Source organism: Oratosquilla oratoria, chromosome 23 (genome assembly GCF_046742065.1).
Source record: "Oratosquilla oratoria isolate Oo_2021 chromosome 23, ASM4674206v1, whole genome shotgun sequence".
NCBI classification, from domain to species: Eukaryota; Metazoa; Arthropoda; class Malacostraca; order Stomatopoda; family Squillidae; genus Oratosquilla; species Oratosquilla oratoria.
In genome coordinates this window covers 31,033,066-31,055,556 of record NC_134799.1, presented here as the reverse complement: position 1 = coordinate 31,055,556, position 22,491 = coordinate 31,033,066, and the positions used below count along the sequence as shown (strand labels likewise).

The 22,491-nt window shown below is 36.2% G+C and overlaps 1 protein-coding gene across 1 annotated transcript; it reads right to left on the bottom strand.

The window, feature by feature from the left end:
- Nucleotides 1-634: 634 nt before the first annotated feature.
- On the bottom strand, nt 635-22,230 carry LOC143038044 (UDP-glucosyltransferase 2-like). Its single transcript, XM_076206912.1, has 3 exons — nt 22,039-22,230; nt 1,386-1,640; nt 635-1,183 (listed from the first exon to the last, which is right to left on the bottom strand). The coding sequence occupies exons 1-3, from the start codon at nt 22,207-22,209 to the stop codon at nt 932-934; spliced, it is 678 nt and encodes a 225-aa protein (XP_076063027.1). The 5' UTR covers nt 22,210-22,230; the 3' UTR covers nt 635-931.
- Between the last annotated feature and the right edge of the window lie 261 nt (nt 22,231-22,491).

Here is a 22,491-nt window from a genome sequence, read left to right as displayed (position 1 = left end):
TCCTCCTACTTTCCTTTAATATGGTATTTAAGATTCTGGGGTTTTACCTGTAGATGGGAACTGATTCTTGTCAATACTCTCCATAACCTTTTCTACTTCTTCAGTGTATTCTGGTTAGTTTGCCTTTCTGTAGTTTATATATGTCTTTACATGGGTTTATCTATTTATTAATATATTCATTCATTTATCTACTTGTTTAATTTATTTAGTGACCTTTATGTAGACATTGTCTGAGGAGAGATAAGATAAGGTTTGTTAATTTTTTTTCTTCTTCTTTTTTTATGAATGGAGGGTGAGCACACTGAAATATCTGGAAAATTGTTTGTGGGTTGTGTTAGGAGTCTTGTGGGAAATCCAGTGACATTTAGCATATTTAGGTTGAAGAGTTGGTCTAGGACTGTGTTTTTTCTTAAGTTTGTTACTGGTGAATATGGTCATATAGGGTGATGTGCATTCAGGTTCCCACCCAGTATGTGGTTTGTAATCTTTGAGTGGATGGAGTTAAAGTGTATATCTTTTGGATGTTGAAATGGCAGGTCATATGTCATTGTAAGTAGTGTTGTGTGTGAAAATGGAGGTTTTGTACATGCAAAGCATGTGTAAAGGCCTGGGATTGTTTCAATGTCACTAGGCTATACAAGATGTGAGAGGGGAGGCACCAATATTCTGCTCTTCTTAACAAAAATGTCACAGAAGTATGAGGTGGAGGTTAAAGTACTATGAAAAAGATATGATCATGTCCTGGAGACTGGGTATCAGGCTTTTGGTACCACATCTCTTGGTGGAAGCAGGGAAGTTGATTCACTCTGAACTTTGACTAGTTATCTGGGTCCTCTCCAGGGCCGATGAGGAATTTTGGGGAGTCTGTCTTCCATGTGACATTTTGCTCTTTCCTCTTGAAAGCATGGATCTTTGACAGACAAAACCTTGTCTAAGATGCATTTCTTACCTCCTTTTGGACAGGCGGAACAACAGCCCATTTCCTCCAATAAATGGGTAACATCAAGTGGAAGAAAATATTTGTAGCTCTAGTGAATACATTCATGGGAAGTTGAAATTCTTTTAAATAGTTGGGGGCATAAGCTGGATTCAGAACATTCCCTAGAACTGCACTCTGACGGTAGTCCATCCCAGGTGTGGAAACTGTGATGAAAGGCATCTCATGGGCAAATGGATATGCTACCTGCAGGCATCAAGGAAAAGAATATCTTATATAACAGAATAGCAGTTCAACAGATATTTTAGTTCATAAAACATGAAAAATATACCTATTAAGAGGTAGACCATCTAAAGGCATTGGATGAAAGGATATTTTGCATTATACAAAAATAAATGAATAAAAAAAAAGGACCTTAATCTTAGACTAGACAAAATATATTACCAACCTCATTAAACATGTGGTTGATTATGATGATATCAAACTCCTTCCTCCGCTCATAGAGGTTCTTGACACTGGGAACATGGTACAGTTTTCTGGCAATGGGAGGCAATACGGCCTGGAAGTGGCCAAAGACTCCCGGAGATTGTTTCCGTATTTCAAACACGTTAATGCTGTCAGTATCAAAATCCTTCAGGCCATGGCAGACCTCATGTATGTTTGGGTGTTTTGTAGTAGGTGGCAAGTTTGACAACATGACAACCTGAAATTAGGTTTTCATTTTTTGTTTAATAATTATCCATATCCTTTACTGATTTCATTCTGATTGCCATTAAGCATTTCATTTCAGTACAGACTTGGAAACTGATAATAAACAGATAACCTGGTAACCAAATCAATAGATATATGTATAAGTGAATGAATCAATATATATAAACAAGTTAAATACATTTTGCTGAAACAATTTGAAAGACTTCTTTAAGGATTAAAAAAATTATTAAAAACAACCACCTAAAACAGTGAAAAGCTTTTATCCCACATTTTCATCTTGCAAGCTGGAGTAGTCAACAAAGACAGCATTACTGTTAGGTTGACTGTGCAGTCTTTGTATGCCAGTACTCAAGAGTTGGTTCTCACCTTGTAATAATCTGTAGGACTTTTTCTAAATCCTGTCCAGTAGGGGGCTGACTGTGTTCATGATAAATAACAGCCACCCAATAGTACAAGAATAATAAGTGTTGTAGATCCTAGTCATTTTCCCTTGGATCTGACATGATCATTGCACATGAATTTATCATTCTTGTGTATAATACATATCTTACAATATCACTGCAAATGTTGTTGTTGTTGTTGTTGTCGTTCCCTAGACTGTCTGTCCGAGCAGTCCCGTCTCCCCAAGGAATGCCATAGCCGAAACTGGGTTTTCCCACAAATCCTTTATAGAGCGTATGTTGTGTTGTTTGCGTGCATGATTGTGTATAATGCAGTCTTCCATTATGTGTTGTATGGTATGGGGTGAAGTGTTACATCCTGGGCAGCTGTTCACAATGCGGTCATCCAGCCTCTTCTGGTAGCTTAGAAGTGATGGGTGGTGACCGCACCGCAGTCTAGCCAAGTGGACTCTGTCCTTTCGTGGGAGAGAGGATTCAGAAGGGTGGATATCAGGGGGTCTGGCATGCAGCAGTGTGCTGTCTTTCAGTGTGTTAATGGAGCGGTGAGTGATATGATTATGAATATGTTTCCGGAGGCTGGTATTTGGTGGTTGTGGAGGAAGACAAGAGAGTATCTGTGCGTGATAAAGGTCTTTGGGTGTTGTTTTAATGTTTCTTGGTGTGTGTGGGTGTTCTGCTATGTAGTGTAGCAGGTGTAATGTGTTTGTGGTGGCTGCGGCAAGTGTTTGTGTGCCTCTCATGTCGAGGTGGTCCTTGACTTTGAGTACTTTTGTTTCATGGTGTAAATGGTCTGTAGGTGTTGTATTTGTGCAGCCTGTAATTGTTTTTAGGGCTTTGTTTTGTATGATTTGAAGGGTGTTGTGGTGTGTCTCACTGAGATTAGGAGCCCATGCAGGACTCGCATAATTCAACACTGAGCGTATGCATTGTTTGTATATTGTTATATTAGTTTCTTTGTTTTGTCCAAATGTTGTTCCAGTGATTAACTTAAGTGCGTTAAGTCTGGGTGTGCATTTGTTTTTTATGTTTGTGATGTGTTGTTTGAAAGACATGGATGTATCGTATGTTACACCAAGAATTTTCGGTGTGTTTGTGTGTGGTATTAGAGTGTTGTTGATGTAGAGATGAGGTATGTATTTGTGTTCTTTTGTCCAGTTTGTGAGAAGTGTTGCTGTAGATTTGGTTGGAGCTATTTTGAGTCTGTTTGTGATGAACCATGTGTTGAGTGTGTCAAGGTATGGCTGGATTATTTCTGCAGCTTTGTCTGTGTTACGATGTGTGCATGTGATTGTTATGTCGTCTGCGTAGGAAGAGATTTGTATTTCTGAGGTGTCTGGTGTGGGTAAGTCATGCATGTATAGATTAAATAGTGTGGGGGATAGAACTGAGCCCTGTTCACTGCAAATGTTGGACAGCCTGCTTTCTTTGATCTCTTCAGGATAAGTGTATGATAAAATGTAACCCTACTTAAATGTGGCAACATTGCCAAGTGTTTACAGTACTTCACTCTACAAGCAAGTGGCTACACTACCTCTCACAATTGGCCAGGAGATCCTCCATATCAGATTCCTCAGTTCTGGAGAGTTGACATGGCTGCTCTGAGTAATGGTTACACAGCGGAAGCTTTGTGCAGGCCCGTTGCAATGACTTTCCAATTTTAATGAGAATAGGGAGTTGGGTCAAGACCTGGGAATCTGACCCAGGATCTGTGAAGTAGGGATAGTCATCTCTAAAGATCTCTGGTATATGTGTAGGGGACACTTTAACAGGACAAGGTTTTTTTCTGCTGAAATGACGGGGCCATGGTTCTCATCACACTACTCATCATTTTCTCACCAAGTTGAAACTATGTCCCAGATCAATGTGATGCATTTAATTGCTTCTAGCATGTACTTGTTTAGAGAGCATGACATACTCGCAAGGATGCAATCAACACCGTCACCTTCCTCAGCCATATTGCAAAATAGCAAACTTAACATCATCCGATGTTTTTCTGTCAGTTGACAGTATGATCACTTTCAGTGGATCTAGTATTGCTGAATTGTGTCATTGTATGGTGAGTAAGGGATTATATCTGGTTTCTCAAAGAGTCAACATCGTCAGGCTACTTTACGTTTCTTTCAACCTTTGACATTTTGTCATCTCCCTGCAGTTGACAGACATATAGAACATAGGCTACACATTCCATAACTACAAAGTATTTCAAATATCTCTCTTATCTCTGATACAAAACAGTTGAGTTACTAAGTTTAAAGACTGGCTGCAGCAATACACACACACACACACTTCAGCGAATGGACGGCTTGGATGACGTTCTGAAGAAAACTGAAGTCTGTGAATCCCAACGCAAAGAGAAGTGCCTAGTGTTTTTGCAGGGTGGGGGGGAAATTGCTCGTGGAGTAGTGGGAAAGTAGGGAAAGAGAAAAAGGGGAGGGATTACTGAGGGAAATGGAAGGAAATGAGGAGGGAGTAGACTTGGCCCAGCCAGACAAGCGGAAGGTAAACAAACGACTGAGTGAGGATGACATGTCTAATAAAAATGTAAAGATTAGAAGTATAGAGAGGAGCAATACAGAAGAAAGTGACGAGAATATGTTCCAGGGATTTAAAGAGGGTGGGGGGGACACAACCCCCCCCCCCCGACTGATAAGACTAGAGGAGAGAGTTGATAAGGTGATCGAGGACTTGGAGCGTAAGTTAGGTAACGTAGACTCCATTTTCCAGAGAATTGAAAGGTTGGAACAACTAGAGAAGGCTAACAGAAACTTAACTGAAGAAATAGAGGACCTAAAAAGACAGTTAGGAAATGTAAAGGAGGAGAATGAGAAATTGAAGAAGAATAGTAATGAAAACAGAGAGAAAATAGCTACAGAAGCTAAAAATTGGAGAATAACTCAAGAAGGGAATAAGGTTTCATTCACTGACATAGTCAAACAGCAATTGAAAGAACATAATGAAGACTCAGTTATTAAAGTGATGAGACAGAAGGAGAATATAGTAAGAGAATTAGCTGACAAAAAGAAATGTATAATTATATTAGGAATGGAAGAGAAACATAACCCAGATAGAACCGCAAGAATCAAGGAGGAAAATGAAAGAGTAAGCAGTTTATTAAAATTAGTCCAGGAAGATGAACCAGAAATTATAAAGGAAATTGAGGAAAAATTCAGACTCGGAAAATATAGTACAGATAAGACCAGACCAATTAAGATTAAATTCAGGTCACAAACAACGGCAGAGAAAATTCTATCCAAGACGGGGAAACTAGCAACAAATGATCAATATAAAAAGGTATGGATAAAAAGAGAAATGAATAAGGAGGAAAGAGAGGCAGAAAAGCAGAAAAGAATTGAAGCTAAGGCAAAAAACGAGGAAAGAACGGAGTCAGAGAAAGAGAGATTCTATTGGAGAGTAGTGAACATGAAAATAAAGCAGTTCGACATACTAAAGAAAAACATAAGGGAAACAGAGAATACAATGGAAGTGGCAGAAAACTAAGAGTGTCTTACACAAATATAGATGGATTGATAACAGGATTGAATGAACTGAATGATTATTTGAAAGAAAAAGAACCGGACATAATGGGAATTGTAGAAACAAAATTAAAAGGCCCACTACCACCCAACAGTGTAGGACATGATGCATACAATTATTGGATTAGAAACAGAGAGAAAAAACAAGGGGGTGGAGTTATGTTCCTGACTAAGAAGGATATAAACGTGAAAGGTGTCATATATGGAAAGAATACAGTAGAGATGATTATGGGAGGAGAGTGAACATAAAAGTATGTTAGAGGACACAAAGATAGCATTAACTAAAATAATGGAAGACGGAGGAAGAATAGTTATGATGGGCGACTTTAATTGCAAAGAAATCTGCTGGGAAGAAATGACAGTAAAGAGTAGTGATGACTCATGGGGAAATGCTCTACTTGAGATGATTACTGACCATTCAATGACACAATGGATACAAGAGAACACTAGGTATAGAAATGAAGAAGAACCATCGAGGCTAGACTTAATAATTACATCTGAACCTAGAATAGTGGACAAGATTGAATATAAAACACCAATAGGTAAAAGTGACCTCATATTGATTGAACTGGAACTTAATGAAGAAAAATATATGAAAAGAAATGAACAATATAGAAAAGGAAGAATGATGTATGAAAAAACAAACTTTGATAAAATAAGAGAATTCTTCCAACAAGAAAATTGGGAAGAAATATACAAAGAAGAAACAACAGTGGAAGAGAAATGGAATATTTTGACAAAAATTTACAAAAAAGGAGTGGAAAAGTATGTCCCAAGACAAAAACAAGAAAAAGAATATGTAAAATGCTGGTACAACAAAAGTTGTAGAGAGTTAAAGGACAAAAGAGACAAAAGCCTGGACCAGATGGAAAAAAGACAGAAGACCTGAAAAATGGAAAATATATACTGGTTATAGAAATGAATATGTACAAAAGTGCAGAGAGGAAAAAAGAAAATATGAAAAAGATGTTATAGAAAAGTGTAAAGATCAACCAAAACTATTCTACAGATTTGTAAACAATAAACTGAAAAACAAACAAGACTTAGAGAAATTAAGACAAGGAGGAGTTGAATACACTGAGGAAATGGAAATGGCAGAAATTATGAACAAACATTTTAAATCAGTGTTTACAAGGGAAAATATACAACCTGAAGAGATTGAGTGGAAGGAAAAAGTCCCCCCTATGGAAGAAATAGAAGTAACAAAGAATGAAATATTGACACACTTGGGTAATTTTGATGTCAGAAAATCGCATGGGCCAGATGAAATAGCAAACTGAATTCTGAAAGAATGCAGGAATGAACTGGCAGACAAAATACATAGCATAATAAGCAGTTCCTTAAAAGAAGGAAAAGTTCCAGAAGATTGGAAAAAAGCAAATATAGTACCTATATATAAAGGAGGAAATAAAGAAGAACCTACCAACTATAGACCAGTCTCTCTAACAAGTACAATAGCAAAAATATGTGAAAGAATTATCAAAAGTAGATGGGTAAAATACTTGGAAAAAAACAACGTACTAAATCCAAGGCAATTTGGATTCAGACAAGGACGATCATGCGTCACCAATTTAATATGTTTCTATTCAAGGCTAATAGATATAATACAAGAAAGAGATGGATGGGCTGATTGTGCATTTCTAGACCTAAAAAAAGCTTTTGACAAAGTACCACATAAGAAGTTGCTTAAGAAATTAGAATATGAAGGAGGAATACAAGGTAAATTGCTAAATTGGATGGAAGACTTTTTGCAAGAAAGAAAAATGAGAGTAGTGATAAGAGATCAGCACTCAAAATGGAATGAAGTAATAAGCGGTGTCCCGCAGGGAACAGTTCTGGCCCCAATAATGTTTGCTATATATATTAATGATATGGATGAAGGAATTGAAAGCTATATGAGCTTCTTTGCAGATGATGCAAAATTACTGAAAAGAGTGAAAACTGAAGAAGATTGTGAATCACTACAGAGAGATCTAAATAAAGTACAAGAATGGAGTAGGAAGTGGGAGATGGAGTTCAATACAAAAAAGTGTAGTATAATGGAATTTGGAAAAAGCAAAAACAGAATAACAGGATCATATAATTTGGGAGAAGAAGGAATAAAAAAAGTAGAAAATGAGAAGGACCTGGGAGTCATTGTTATGAATAATATGTCACCTGAGAAACATATAAATAAGATTTTTGGAGAAACTTATAATTTAATAAGAACAATCAAAGTGGCATTTACATACCTGGATGAAGAAATGGTGAGGAAAATCCTAATCACCCTGATAAGACCAAGATTGGAATATGCAGCAACGATATGGTCACCAAGTACAAAAAAATGTATAAAAAAACTTGAAAGAATACAAAGAGCAATTACAAAACTGGCACCAACACTCTCAAAACTATCATATGAAGAGAGACTACAAAAACTTAAACTACAGACACTAGAGCAAAGAAGAGAGAGAGGAGGAGATTTGATAGCTATTTACAGAATCATGAAAGGCATAGAAATTACTGATAGAGAGAATCTGATAAAATGGGATGACAGAAATACAAGAGGACACGGAAAGAAAATAAAAAAAGACAGCTATAGAAGAGATTTTAAAAAGAACAGCTTTCCTCACAGAGCAATAGACAGTTGGAACAAGTTAGATGAGAAAGTGGTGTGTGCAAAATCAATACATGAATTTAAAAATAGTTTAGATAAAATGAGATATGAAGACGGGACCCCACGAGCATAGCTCCCCTTCCCGTAAAATACAACTAGGTAAATACAACTAGGTAAATACACACACTTCAGCGAATGGACGGCTTGGATGACGTTCTGAAGAAAACTGAAGTCTGTGGATCCCAACGCAAAGAGAAGTGCCTAGTGTTTTTACAGGGTGGGGGGGAAATTGCTCGTGGAGTAGTGGGAAAGTAGGGAAAGAGGAAAAGGGGAGGGATTACTGAGGGAAATGGAAGGAAATGAGGAGGGAGTAGACTTGGCCCAGCCAGACAAGCGAAAGGTAAACAAAAGACTGAGCGATGATGAAATGTCTAATAAAAATGTAAAGATTAGAAGTATAGAGAGGAGCAATACAGTAGAAAGTGACGAGAATATGTTCCAGGGATTTAAAGAGGGTGGGGGGGGACACAACCCCCCCCCCCCCCCGACTGATAAGACTAGAGGAGAGAGTTGATAAGGTGATCGAGGACTTGGAAAGTAGGTTAGGTAATGTTGACTCCATTTTCCAGAGAATTGAAAGGTTGGAACAACTAGAGAAGGCAAACAGAAACTTAACTGATGAAATAGAGGACCTAAAAAGACAGTTAAGAAATGTAAAGGAGGAGAATGAGAAATTGAAGAAGAATAGTAATGAAAACAGAGAGACAATAGCTATAGAAGCTAAAAATTGGAGAACAACCCAAGAAGGGAATAAGGTTTCATTCACTGACATAGTCAAACAGCAATTGAAAGAACATAATGAAGACTCAGTTATTAAAGTGATGAGACAGAAGGAGAATATAGTAAGAGAATTAGCTGACAAAAAGAAATGTATAATTATATTAGGAATGGAAGAGAAACATAACCCAGATAGAACCGCAAGAATCAAGGAGGAAAATGAAAGAGTAAGCAGTTTATTAAAATTAGTCCAGGAAGATGAACCAGAAATTATAAAGGAAATTGAGGAAAAATTCAGACTCGGAAAATATAGTACAGATAAGACCAGACCAATTAAGATTAAATTCAGGTCACAAACAACGGCAGAGAAAATTCTATCCAAAACAGGGAAACTAGCAACAAATGATCAATATAAAAAGGTATGGATAAAAAGAGAAATGAATAAGGAGGAAAGAGAGGCAGAAAAGCAGAAAAGACTTGAAGCTAAGGCAAAAAACGAGGAAAGAACGGAGTCAGAGAAAGAGAGATTCTATTGGAGAGTAGTGAACATGAAAATAAAGCAGTTCGACATACAAAAGAAAAACATAATGGAAACAGAGAACACAATGGAAGTGGCAGAAAACTAAGAGCGTCTTACACAAATATAGATGGATTGGTAACAGGATTGAATGAACTGAATGATTATTTGAAAGAAAAAGAACCGGACATAATGGGAATTGTAGAAACTAAATTAAAAGGCCCACTACCACCCAACAGTGTAGGACATGATGCATACAATTATTGGATTAGAAACAGAGAGAAAAAACAAGGGGGTGGAGTTATGTTCCTGACTAAGAAGGATATAAACGTGAAAGGTGTCATATATGGAAAGAATACAGTAGAGATGATTATGATAGAAGTGGAAGACCGAGATAAGAAGAGCAGAAAATTTGTGATCAATTATGTGCCTCCGAAAACAGCCTCATGGGAGGAGAGTGAACATAAAAGTATGTTAGAGGACACAAAGATAGCATTAACTAAAATAATGGAAGACGGAGGAAGAATAGTTATGATGGGCGACTTTAATTGCAAAGAAATCTGCTGGGAAGAAATGACAGCAAAGAGTGGTGATGACTCATGGGGAAATGCTCTACTTGAGATGATTACTGACCATTCAATGACACAATGGATACAAGAGAACACTAGGTATAGAAATGAAGAAGAACCATCGAGGCTAGACTTAATAATTACATCTGAACCTAGAATAGTGGACAAGATTGAATATAAAACACCAATAGGTAAAAGTGACCACATATTGATTGAACTGGAACTTAATGAAGAAAAATATATGAAAAGAAATGAACAATATAGAAAAGGAAGAATGATGTATGAAAAAACAAACTTTGATAAAATAAGAGAATTCTTCCAACAAGAAAACTGGGAAGAAATATACAAAGAAGAAACATCAGTGGAAGAGAAATGGAATATTTTGACAAAAATTTACAAAAAAGGAGTGGAAAAGTATGTCCCAAGACAAAAACAAGAAAAAGAATATGTAAAATGCTGGTACAACAAAAGTTGTAGGGAGTTAAAAGACAAAAGAGAGAAAGCCTGGACCAGATGGAAAAAAGACAGAAGACCTGAAAAATGGAAAATATATACTGGTTATAGAAATGAATATGTACAAAAGTGCAGAGAGAAAAAAAGAAAATATGAAAAAGATGTTATAGAAAAGTGTAAAGATCAACCAAAACTATTCTACAGATTTGTAAACAATAAACTGAAAAACAAACAAGACTTGGAGAAATTGAGACAAGGAGGAGTTGAATACACTGAGGAAATGGAAATGGCAGAAATTATGAACAAACATTTTAAATCAGTGTTTACAAGGGAAAATATACAACCTGAAGAGATTGAGTGGAAGGAAAAAGTCCCCCCTATGGAAGAAATAGAAGTAACAAAGAATGAAATATTGACACACTTGGGTAATTTTGATGTCAGAAAATCGCATGGGCCAGATGAAATAGCAAACTGGATTCTGAAAGAATGCAGGAATGAACTGGCAGACAAAATACATAGCATAATAAGCAGTTCCTTAAAAGAAGGAAAAGTTCCAGAAGATTGGAAAAAAGCAAATATAGTACCTATATATAAAGGAGGAAATAAAGAAGAACCTACCAATTATAGACCAGTCTCTCTAACAAGTACAATAGCAAAAATTTGTGAAAGAATTATCAAAAGTAGATGGGTAAAATACTTGGAAAAAAACAACGTACTAAATCCAAGGCAATTTGGATTCAGACAAGGTCGGTCATGCGTCACCAATTTAATATGTTTCTATTCAAGGCTAATAGATATAATACAAGAAAGAGATGGATGGGCTGATTGTGCATTTCTAGACCTAAAAAAAGCTTTTGACAAAGTACCACATAAGAAGTTGCTTAAGAAATTAGAATATGAAGGAGGAATACAAGGTAAATTGCTAAATTGGATGGAAGACTTTTTGCAAGAAAGAAAAATGAGAGTAGTGATAAGAGATCAGCACTCAAAATGGAATGAAGTAATAAGCGGTGTCCCGCAGGGAACAGTTCTGGCCCCAATAATGTTTGCTATATATATTAATGATATGGATGAAGGAATTGAAAGCTATATGAGCTTCTTTGCAGATGATGCAAAATTACTGAAAAGAGTGAAAACTGAAGAAGATTGTGAATCACTACAGAGGGATCTAAATAAAGTACAAGAATGGAGTAGGAAGTGGGAGATGGAGTTCAATACAAAAAAGTGTAGTATAATGGAATTTGGAAAAAGCAAAAACAGAATAGCAGGATCATATAATTTGGGAGAAGAAGGAATAAAAAAAGTAGAAAATGAGAAGGACCTGGGAGTCATTGTTATGAATAATATGTCACCTGAGAAACATATAAATAAGATTTTTGGAGAAACTTATAATTTAATAAGAACAATCAAAGTGGCATTTACATACCTGGATGAAGAAATGGTGAGGAAAATCCTAATCACCCTGATAAGACCAAGATTGGAATATGCAGCAACGATATGGTCACCAAGTACAAAAAAATGTAAAAAAAAACTTGAAAGGATACAAAGAGCAATTACAAAACTGGCACCAACACTCTCAAAACTATCATATGAAGAGAGACTACAAAAACTTAAACTACAGACACTAGAGCAAAGAAGAGAGAGAGGAGATTTGATAGCTATTTACAGAATCATGAAAGGCATAGAAATTACTGATAGAGAGAATCTGATAAAATGGGATGACAGAAATACAAGAGGACACGGAAAGAAAATAAAAAAAGACAGCTATAGAAGAGATTTTAAAAAGAACAGCTTTCCTCACAGAGCAATAGACAGTTGGAACAAGTTAGATGAGAAAGTGGTGTGTGCAAAAACAATACATGAATTTAAAAATAGTTTAGATAAAATGAGATATGAAGACGGGACCCCACGAGCATAGCTCCCCTTCCCGTAAAATACAACTAGGTAAATACAACTAGGTAAATACACACTTCAGCGAATGGACGGCTTGGATGACGTTCTGAAGAAAACTGAAGTCTGTGGATCCCAACGCAAAGAGAAGTGCCTAGTGTTTTTACAGGGTGGGGGGGAAATTGCTCGTGGAGTAGTGGGAAAGTAGGGAAAGAGGAAAAGGGGAGGGATTACTGAGGGAAATGGAAGGAAATGAGGAGGGAGTAGACTTGGCCCAGCCAGACAAGCGAAAGGTAAACAAAAGACTGAGCGATGATGAAATGTCTAATAAAAATGTAAAGATTAGAAGTATAGAGAGGAGCAATACAGTAGAAAGTGACGAGAATATGTTCCAGGGATTTAAAGAGGGTGGGGGGGGGACACAACCCCCCCCCCCCCGACTGATAAGACTAGAGGAGAGAGTTGATAAGGTGATCGAGGACTTGGAAAGTAGGTTAGGTAATGTTGACTCCATTTTCCAGAGAATTGAAAGGTTGGAACAACTAGAGAAGGCAAACAGAAACTTAACTGATGAAATAGAGGACCTAAAAAGACAGTTAAGAAATGTAAAGGAGGAGAATGAGAAATTGAAGAAGAATAGTAATGAAAACAGAGAGACAATAGCTATAGAAGCTAAAAATTGGAGAACAACCCAAGAAGGGAATAAGGTTTCATTCACTGACATAGTCAAACAGCAATTGAAAGAACATAATGAAGACTCAGTTATTAAAGTGATGAGACAGAAGGAGAATATAGTAAGAGAATTAGCTGACAAAAAGAAATGTATAATTATATTAGGAATGGAAGAGAAACATAACCCAGATAGAACCGCAAGAATCAAGGAGGAAAATGAAAGAGTAAGCAGTTTATTAAAATTAGTCCAGGAAGATGAACCAGAAATTATAAAGGAAATTGAGGAAAAATTCAGACTCGGAAAATATAGTACAGATAAGACCAGACCAATTAAGATTAAATTCAGGTCACAAACAACGGCAGAGAAAATTCTATCCAAAACAGGGAAACTAGCAACAAATGATCAATATAAAAAGGTATGGATAAAAAGAGAAATGAATAAGGAGGAAAGAGAGGCAGAAAAGCAGAAAAGAATTGAAGCTAAGGCAAAAAACGAGGAAAGAACGGAGTCAGAGAAAGAGAGATTCTATTGGAGAGTAGTGAACATGAAAATAAAGCAGTTCGACATACAAAAGAAAAACATAATGGAAACAGAGAACACAATGGAAGTGGCAGAAAACTAAGAGCGTCTTACACAAATATAGATGGATTGATAACAGGATTGAATGAACTGAATGATTATTTGAAAGAAAAAGAACCGGACATAATGGGAATTGTAGAAACTAAATTAAAAGGCCCACTACCACCCAACAGTGTAGGACATGATGCATACAATTATTGGATTAGAAACAGAGAGAAAAAACAAGGGGGTGGAGTTATGTTCCTGACTAAGAAGGATATAAACGTGAAAGGTGCCATATATGGAAAGAATACAGTAGAGATGATTATGATAGAAGTGGAAGACCGAGATAAGAAGAGCAGAAAATTTGTGATCAATTATGTGCCTCCGAAAACAGCCTCATGGGAGGAGAGTGAACATAAAAGTATGTTAGAGGACACAAAGATAGCATTAACTAAAATAATGGAAGACGGAGGAAGAATAGTTATGATGGGCGACTTTAATTGCAAAGAAATCTGCTGGGAAGAAATGACAGTAAAGAGTGGTAATGACTCATGGGGAAATGCTCTACTTGAGATGATTACTGACCAATCAATGACACAATGGATACAAGAGAACACTAGGTATAGAAATGAAGAAGAACCATCGAGACTAGACTTAATAATTACATCTGAACCTAGAATAGTGGACAAGATTGAATATAAAACACCAATAGGTAAAAGTGACCACATATTGATTGAACTGGAACTTAATGAAGAAAAATATATGAAAAGAAATGAACAATATAGAAAAGGAAGAATGATGTATGAAAAAACAAACTTTGATAAAATAAGAGAATTATTCCAACAAGAAAACTGGGAAGAAATATACAAAGAAGAAACATCAGTGGAAGAGAAATGGAATATTTTGACAAAAATTTACAAAAAAGGAGTGGAAAAGTATGTCCCAAGACAAAAAAAAGAAAAAGAATATGTAAAATGCTGGTACAACAAAAGTTGTAGGGAGTTAAAAGACAAAAGAGACAAAGCCTGGACCAGATGGAAAAAAGACAGAAGACCTGAAAAATGGAAAATATATACTGGTTATAGAAATGAATATGTACAAAAGTGCAGAGAGGAAAAAAGAAAATATGAAAAAGATGTTATAGAAAAGTGTAAAGATCAACCAAAACTATTCTACAGATTTGTAAACAATAAACTGAAAAACAAACAAGACTTGGAGAAATTAAGACAAGGAGTTGAATACACTGAGGAAATGGAAATGGCAGAAATTATGAACAAACATTTTAAATCAGTGTTTACAAGGGAAAATATACAACCTGAAGAGATTGAGTGGAAAGAAAAAGTCCCCCTTATGGAAGAAATAGAAGTAACAAAGAATGAAATATTGACACACTTGGGTAATTTTGATGTCAGAAAATCGCATGGGCCAGATGAAATAGCAAACTGGATTCTGAAAGAATGCAGGAATGAACTGGCAGACAAAATACATAGCATAATAAGCAGTTCCTTAAAAGAAGGAAAAGTTCCAGAAGATTGGAAAAAAGCAAATATAGTACCTATATATAAAGGAGGAAATAAAGAAGAACCTACCAACTATAGACAAGTCTCTCTAACAAGTACAATAGCAAAAATTTGTGAAAGAATTATCAAAATTAGATGTGTAAAATACTTTTAAAAAAACAACGTACTAAATCCATGGCAATTTGGATTCAGACAAGGACGATCATGCGTCACCAATTTAATATGTTTCTATTCAAGGCTAATAGATATAATACAAGAAAGAGATGGATGGGCTGATTGTGCATTTCTAGACCTAAAAAAAGCTTTTGACAAAGTACCACATAAGAAGTTGCTTAAGAAATTAGAATATGAAGGAGGAATACAAGGTAAATTGATAAATTGGATGGAAGACTTTTTGCAAGAAAGAAAAATGAGAGTAGTGATAAGAGACCAGCACTCAAAATGGAATGAAGTAATAAGCGGTGTCCCGCAGGGAACAGTTCTGGCCCCAATAATGTTTGCTATATATATTAATGGTATGGATGAAGGAATTGAAAGTTATATGAGCTTCACAGATGATGCAAAACTACTGAAAAGAGTGAAAACTGAAGAAGATTGTGAATCACTACAGAGAGATCTAAATAAAGTACAAGAATGGAGTAGGAAGTGGGAGATGGAGTTCAATACAAAAAAGTGTAGTATAATGGAATTTGGAAAAAGCAAAAACAGAATAACAGGATCATATAATTTGGGAGAAGGAATAAAAAAAGTAGAAAATGAGAAGGACCTGGGAGTCATTGTTATGAATAATATGTCACCTGAGAAACATATAAATAAGATTTTTGGAGAAACTTATAATTTAATAAGAACAATCAAAGTGGCATTTACATACCTGGATGAAGAAATGGTGAGGAAAATCCTAATCACCCTGATAAGACCAAGATTGGAATATGCAGCAACGATATGGTCACCATGTACAAAAAAATGTATAAAAAAAACTTGAAAGAATACAAAGAGCAATTACAAAATTGGCACCAACACTCTCAAAACTATCATATGAAGAGAGACTACAAAAACTTAAACTACAGACACTAGAGCAAAGAAGAGAGAGAGGAGATTTGATAGCTATTTACAGAATCATGAAAGGCATAGAAATTACTGATAGAATCTGATAAAATGGGATGACAGAAATACAAGAGGATACGGAAAGAAAATAAAAAAAGACAGCTATAGAAGAGATTTGAAAAAGAACAGCTTTCCTCACAGAGTAATAGACAGTTGGAACAAGTTAGATGAGAAAGTGGTGTGTGCAAAAACAATACATGAATTTAAAAATAGTTTAGATAAAATGAGATATGAAGACGGGACCCCACGAGCATAGCTCCCCTTCCCGTAAAATACAACTAGGTAAATACACACATCGTCAGATTGACGGCGAAGATTGGAACTCCAAAAAAAATGCAACTTTCGTGGATTTCAGCGACGAGGGAGTACCTGTGTTGTAGTAGGGAAGGGGAAAGCTCGTGGTGTAGTGGGCAGGTAAAAGAAAAAAAAAAGCGAAGGGGAGGCATTATTGGAGGAAATGTAAGGAAACGAGGAAGGGTGTGAACATGCCTCAAACGTCAGAAGGAGGGTAAACAATAAACGATGTGCAGACGACACAGCTGATGTCGAACAATTAAGGGAATTAAAAGTAGGAATATAGATAACAGCAGCTCAATGGAAAATGGAGATGATTACTTCTATGGACTTAATGAGGGAGGAGATGACAATCTCCCCTGATTAGCAAGTCTAGAAGAAAAACTAACAAAAATGAACGAATTATGGGAGGTTAGGTTTAGCCAACTTGCAACAATTACACAAAGAGTTGATAAATTGGAAGGACTAAAGAAGGAGAATCAAAACCTAACTAAAGAAGTAGAATTAAAAAGACAGTTAAGAGAAGTAAAGGATGAGAATGGGCAATTAAAGAGGAATAAAAAGGAAAATAAAGAGTCCATAGCATAAGAGGTAAGTGGTTGGAAAAAGTCCAGGAGGATAATAAAATTGAATTTAGAGATATAGTGATATAGTGAAGCAACAGATGAAGGAATACACTCAGGACACAGTCATTAAAGTGATGAGAGAGAAGGAGAATATAGTGTGAGACATAGTAGATCAAAAGAAATGTATAATTATATTAGGAATGGAAGAGAAGCATAATCTAGATAGGACTACAAGAGTAGGAGAGGAGAAAAAAAGTAAACAAGGTATTAAAAATATTTCAAGAAAGTGAACAAGAAATAGAGAAAGAAATTAAAGAAATCTATAGGTTAGGGAAATACAGTATAGACAAGACTAGACCAATTAAGGTTAGATTCAGGTCACAAACGACAGCAGAGAATGTTTTATCAAAAACAGGGAAACTAGCTGAAAGTGATCAGTATAAACAGGTATGGGTAAAAAGAGAGATGAATAAAGAGGAAAGAGGAAGAAAAAACAAAAAGAATCGGAGCTAAGGGAAAAAATGAGAACAGAACAGAGTCAGACAAAGAGAAATTCTATTGGAGAGTAGTGGATATAAAAGTGAGGAAATGGTTCATAGTTGAGAAAAAACAGAAGGGAAACAGAAAACAGAATGGAGGTAACAGAAAATTAAAAGTGCCTTTCACAAATATAGATGGCATAATAATAGGCTTGAATGAACTGAATGATTACCTGAAGGAAAAAGAACCTGACATAATGGAAATTGTAGAGACAAAATTGAAAGGTCCATTACCACCCAACAGTGTAGGACATGGTGCATATAATTATTGGAATGTTACACAAGGAGAGAATAGAGTGGAGATGATTATGATGGAAATAGAGGACAGTGACAAGAAGAGCAGGAAGTTTGTAGTAAATTATGTGCCTCCCAAAACAGCTTCGTGGGAAGAGAGAGAACATAAAAGTATATTACAAGACACAAGGATAACACTAGATAAGATAATGGAAGATGGAGGAAGAATAGTTATAATGGGTGACTTTAATTGTAAAGAAATCTGCTGGGAAGAGATGGCAGTGAAGGGTGGAGACGACCTATGGGGAAATGTACTACTTGACATGATTATAGAACATATAATGACACAATGGATACAAGAGATTACTAGGTATAGAAATGAGGAAGAACCATCAAGACTGGACTTACTAATTACATCAGAACCTGAAATAGTAGACAAGATTGAATATAAGACACCACTAAATAAAAGTGACCACATATATTAGTTGTACTGGAACTAAATGAAGAAAAATACTTGGGAAAAAAAACAATATAGAAAAGGAAGATGGATGTATGGAAAAACAAATTTTGATAAGATGAGAGAATATTTCCAAAAAGCAGAATGGGAAAGGATACACAAGGAGGAACCAACAGTAGAAGAGAAATGGAAAATTTTGACAAAAGTCTATAAGGAAGGAGTGGAAAGGTATGTCCCAAGACAAAAAAAAAGGTAAAATGTTGGTACAACTTATTTGTACAGGTGCGCAGAGAAGAAAAGAGAAAATACAAAAAGGATGTCATAGAAAAATGAAAGATCAAGTTAAACTATTCTATAAATTTGTAAACAAACTGAAAAACAATAACTAGTGAAACTATGACAAGGAGGAATTGAATACACAGAGGAAATAGAAATGGCAGAAATTATGAACAGGCATTTTAAATCAGTGTTTACGAGGGAGAACATACAACTTAGAGATGTGGAGTGAGAGGGGAAAATCCCCCTATGAAAGAGATAGAAGTAACAAGGAATGAAATAATGAATCACTTGAGTAATCTTGATGTCAGAAAATCGCATGGTCCAGATGAAATGGCAAACTGAATTTTGAGAGACTGCAGGAATGAAATAACAGACAAAATACAAAACAAATACAAAACAGACAAAATAGTCTAATAACCAGTTCATTGAAAGAAGGAAAAGCTCCAGAAGATTGGAAAAGAGCAAATATAGTACCAACATATAAAGGGGGAAACAAGGAAGACCCTACTAACTATAGACCGGTCTCTCTCACAAGTACGATAGCTAAAATTTGTGAAAGAATTATCAAAGTTAGATGGATAAGGCATTTGGAAAAAAAAAACGTACTAAATCCAAGACTAATAGATATGATACAAAAAAGAGATGGATGGGCTGATTGTGCATTTCTAGACCTGAAAAAAGCTTTTGATAAGGTGCCACATAAGAAATAGCTAAAGAAATTAGAAACTGAAGGAGGAATACAGGGCAAACTACTGAAGTGGATGGAAGACTTCTTGCATGAAAGAAAAATTAGTGGTGATAAGAGACAAACATTCCAATTGGGATGAAGTGATTAATGGAGTTCCACAAGAAACAGTTTTGGCCCCAATACTGTTTGCTATATATATTAATGATATGGATAAAGGAATTGAAAGTCATATGAGCTTCTTTGCGGATGATGCAAAATTGTTGAAAAATGTGAACACTGAAGAAGATTGTGAGTCACTGCAGAGTGATCTAAAAGAAGTATGGGAATGGAGAATTGGGAGATGGAATTCAATATTAAGAAGTGTAGTATGATGGAATTTGGAAGAAGCAAAAAAAAAAAAAAAAAAAGAATAGTGGGATCATATAAATTGGGAGAGAAAAAAAAAGTAGAAAATGAGAAAGACCTGGGAGTCATTATTATGAATAATATGTCCCCTGAGAAACATAAAAAAAAAAAAAAAAAAAAATCGGAGAAACTTTTAATTTAATAAGAACAATCAAAGTGGCATTTTCATATCTGGACGAAGAAATGGTGAAGAAAATGCTAGTCACTTTGATAAGACCAAGACTAGAATATGCAGCAAGGATGTGGTCACCAAGTACAAAAAAAAATTATTACAAAACTTGAAAGAATACAAAAAGGCAATTACGAAATTGGCGCCAGCACTCTCACAACTATCATATGAAGAGAGACTAACAAAACTTGAGCTACAGACAGAGCAAAGAAGAGGGAGAGAGGAGACTTGATAACTATTTATAGAATCATGAAAGGCATAGAAACTACAGATAGAGAGGATTTAATAAAATGGGATAGTAGAGATAGAAGAGGACACGGAAAGAAAATCAAGAAAGACAGTTATAGAAGAGACCTAAAAAAGAACAGCTTTCCCCACAGGGTAATAGACGTTTGGAACAAGTTAGATGAGAATGTGGTGTGTGCAAAAACGATACACAAATTTAAAAATAGTCTAGATAAAACGAGATATAAAGACGATACCCCACGAGAATAGCTTCCTTTCCCTTAGAATACAACTAGGTAAATACATCTTGGTAAATACACACACGTGCATGGGATACACGAGTGTAGCTCCCCTTTCCGTAAGATACAACTAGGTAAACACACACACACACTTACGTCGGACAGACGGCGAGGATTGACGTCCTGAAGAAAAAGTGAAATTTTCGTGGATCTCAACGCAAAGGAAGTACATATTGTATTTGCAGGGAAGGGGATTGCTCGTGGTGTAGTGGGAAAGTGAGGAAAAAGGAGAAGGGGAGGGAAATGGAGACAGAAAACACCTCTAAATTATAGGCCAGTATCACTAACCAGCACAATAGTGCTGGTTAGTGAAAAGATTGATGGACCAAATATCTTGAAAAGATGAACATTCGGACAAGGGTTGGTGACGATTCGCCGCGGCCGATTCGCCATTTGGGTCGTTTGGCCGCCGGGGACTATTCGCCGCCCGAAAATATAAATACATTATACACGTACGCTTATTTTCCATCTTACCTGGTCTTTATATTTATTGTTCTTATTTATCTATGCTAATACATGTGGCATATCACTATAAAAAAGAACAAGACGTAAAATGAACATTTTATTGTTTTACACCATAATTCTAACAATTTTATAAAATAGATAAAAAATAATTTGGGGCGTTACACGATAATCTTATTCTTATGAACTATAAAGATAAAGAAATGAAAGAAAAAATGAAAAAAATTAAGTTCATTTGATAGCTATGCGCTATTTCTCTGAGAATTCCAAAATGTTTCATTCGCCGTCGTATTCAAGAACATTTGTTTTTATTCTTCGTCCGCATCTCGATATTTTTTTAGCTTTGTTGGTGGTGGGCAACCCGCTATCAGCTGTTGAGTACGTAAGAAAGCAGAGTGACATTGGTAATATATCTATTTGAGTTTGATTATTCGTATTCACTTTTTTGTTTATTTTTTGTTACTGCTGTTATTATTGTTGTCATTATTATTATTTTTGTTATCTTAATGATCTTTGTAATTCAATTATTATTATAACTACTATTACTACTACTATTATTATCACTATTATCATTCTGTCTGTATCTATATAGCAAGAGTTTTTTCCCCCTCATAAAGGAGGTAACCAAATCAAATCCACTCCTACCCCCTCCACTCCCATCCACCACCCTTACCCCCTTTCATCTTAGCTCCTCATGGATGACGGGTCATTCCTGTATCCCGCCCACTTGCCAGGGTCAGAAGCAAAAAAAAAAAAGCAAAACATAATACATCCACAGGAAGGCCCCTAAAATATATACAATATCAATTGTTATTATCAATATAAATTTAAGGTAAGCTGTACTGAAAAAGAGGTCGAAATCACACACAGCGGAATGTGCCAATGCCACAAAGTACAGTTCGAATGAAGTCACCTTCAGGCGAGATTAATGACGGTTCCCACATTAGTGATATTACATGAAAATATACCGCCACTGTCATGCTCTTCTCCAATACTGACGATCTTCCATGGCACATTCCCAGGTAGACTCGTTATCCGTCCCCACTACTTATATAGAGAATATATGACACAACCACGACAATCGTGTCACCCCACCTCTCCTCGTCCACTCTGGGTCACGATCAACTACTTCGTCTCGCCCCTTGTCTCAGGAGCTAACATTTGACACCCGATTCTACTGACCTTGTGTCCTCGGTCGGCGAGGGCGTTGGCGATGGGCATGAAGACGTTCCTGTGACTCTTGGACGCCACTGGCAGGAGTATGAGGATTTTGTAGGACCTCTCCGGCGGAGGAAGATCGCCCAGGGCCGACAGGACCACACAAGCTAGCACCACCAACACACACCACTTCATCTATGAGGAAGAAATACTGTATTGATTCAACGGAAGTGATGTATTAGTTGCATTTTCCTTGTAAATCGTCCCCAAGTGACATAATATTGCATTATATCTTTGGACTATGGCGGCTGACAAAAATAACGTTATTGTTCATCGGTGATTACAGGGTTTGTATCGGCTTCATGTACTCAAAGACAGCGACAAAAAAGGGGAAAGCATTATTTACTCTAACCTGTTTCATACCAGGATATTGACTGAATATTCATATAGTTTCTACCGTAGGGTTTTCTATGAGAC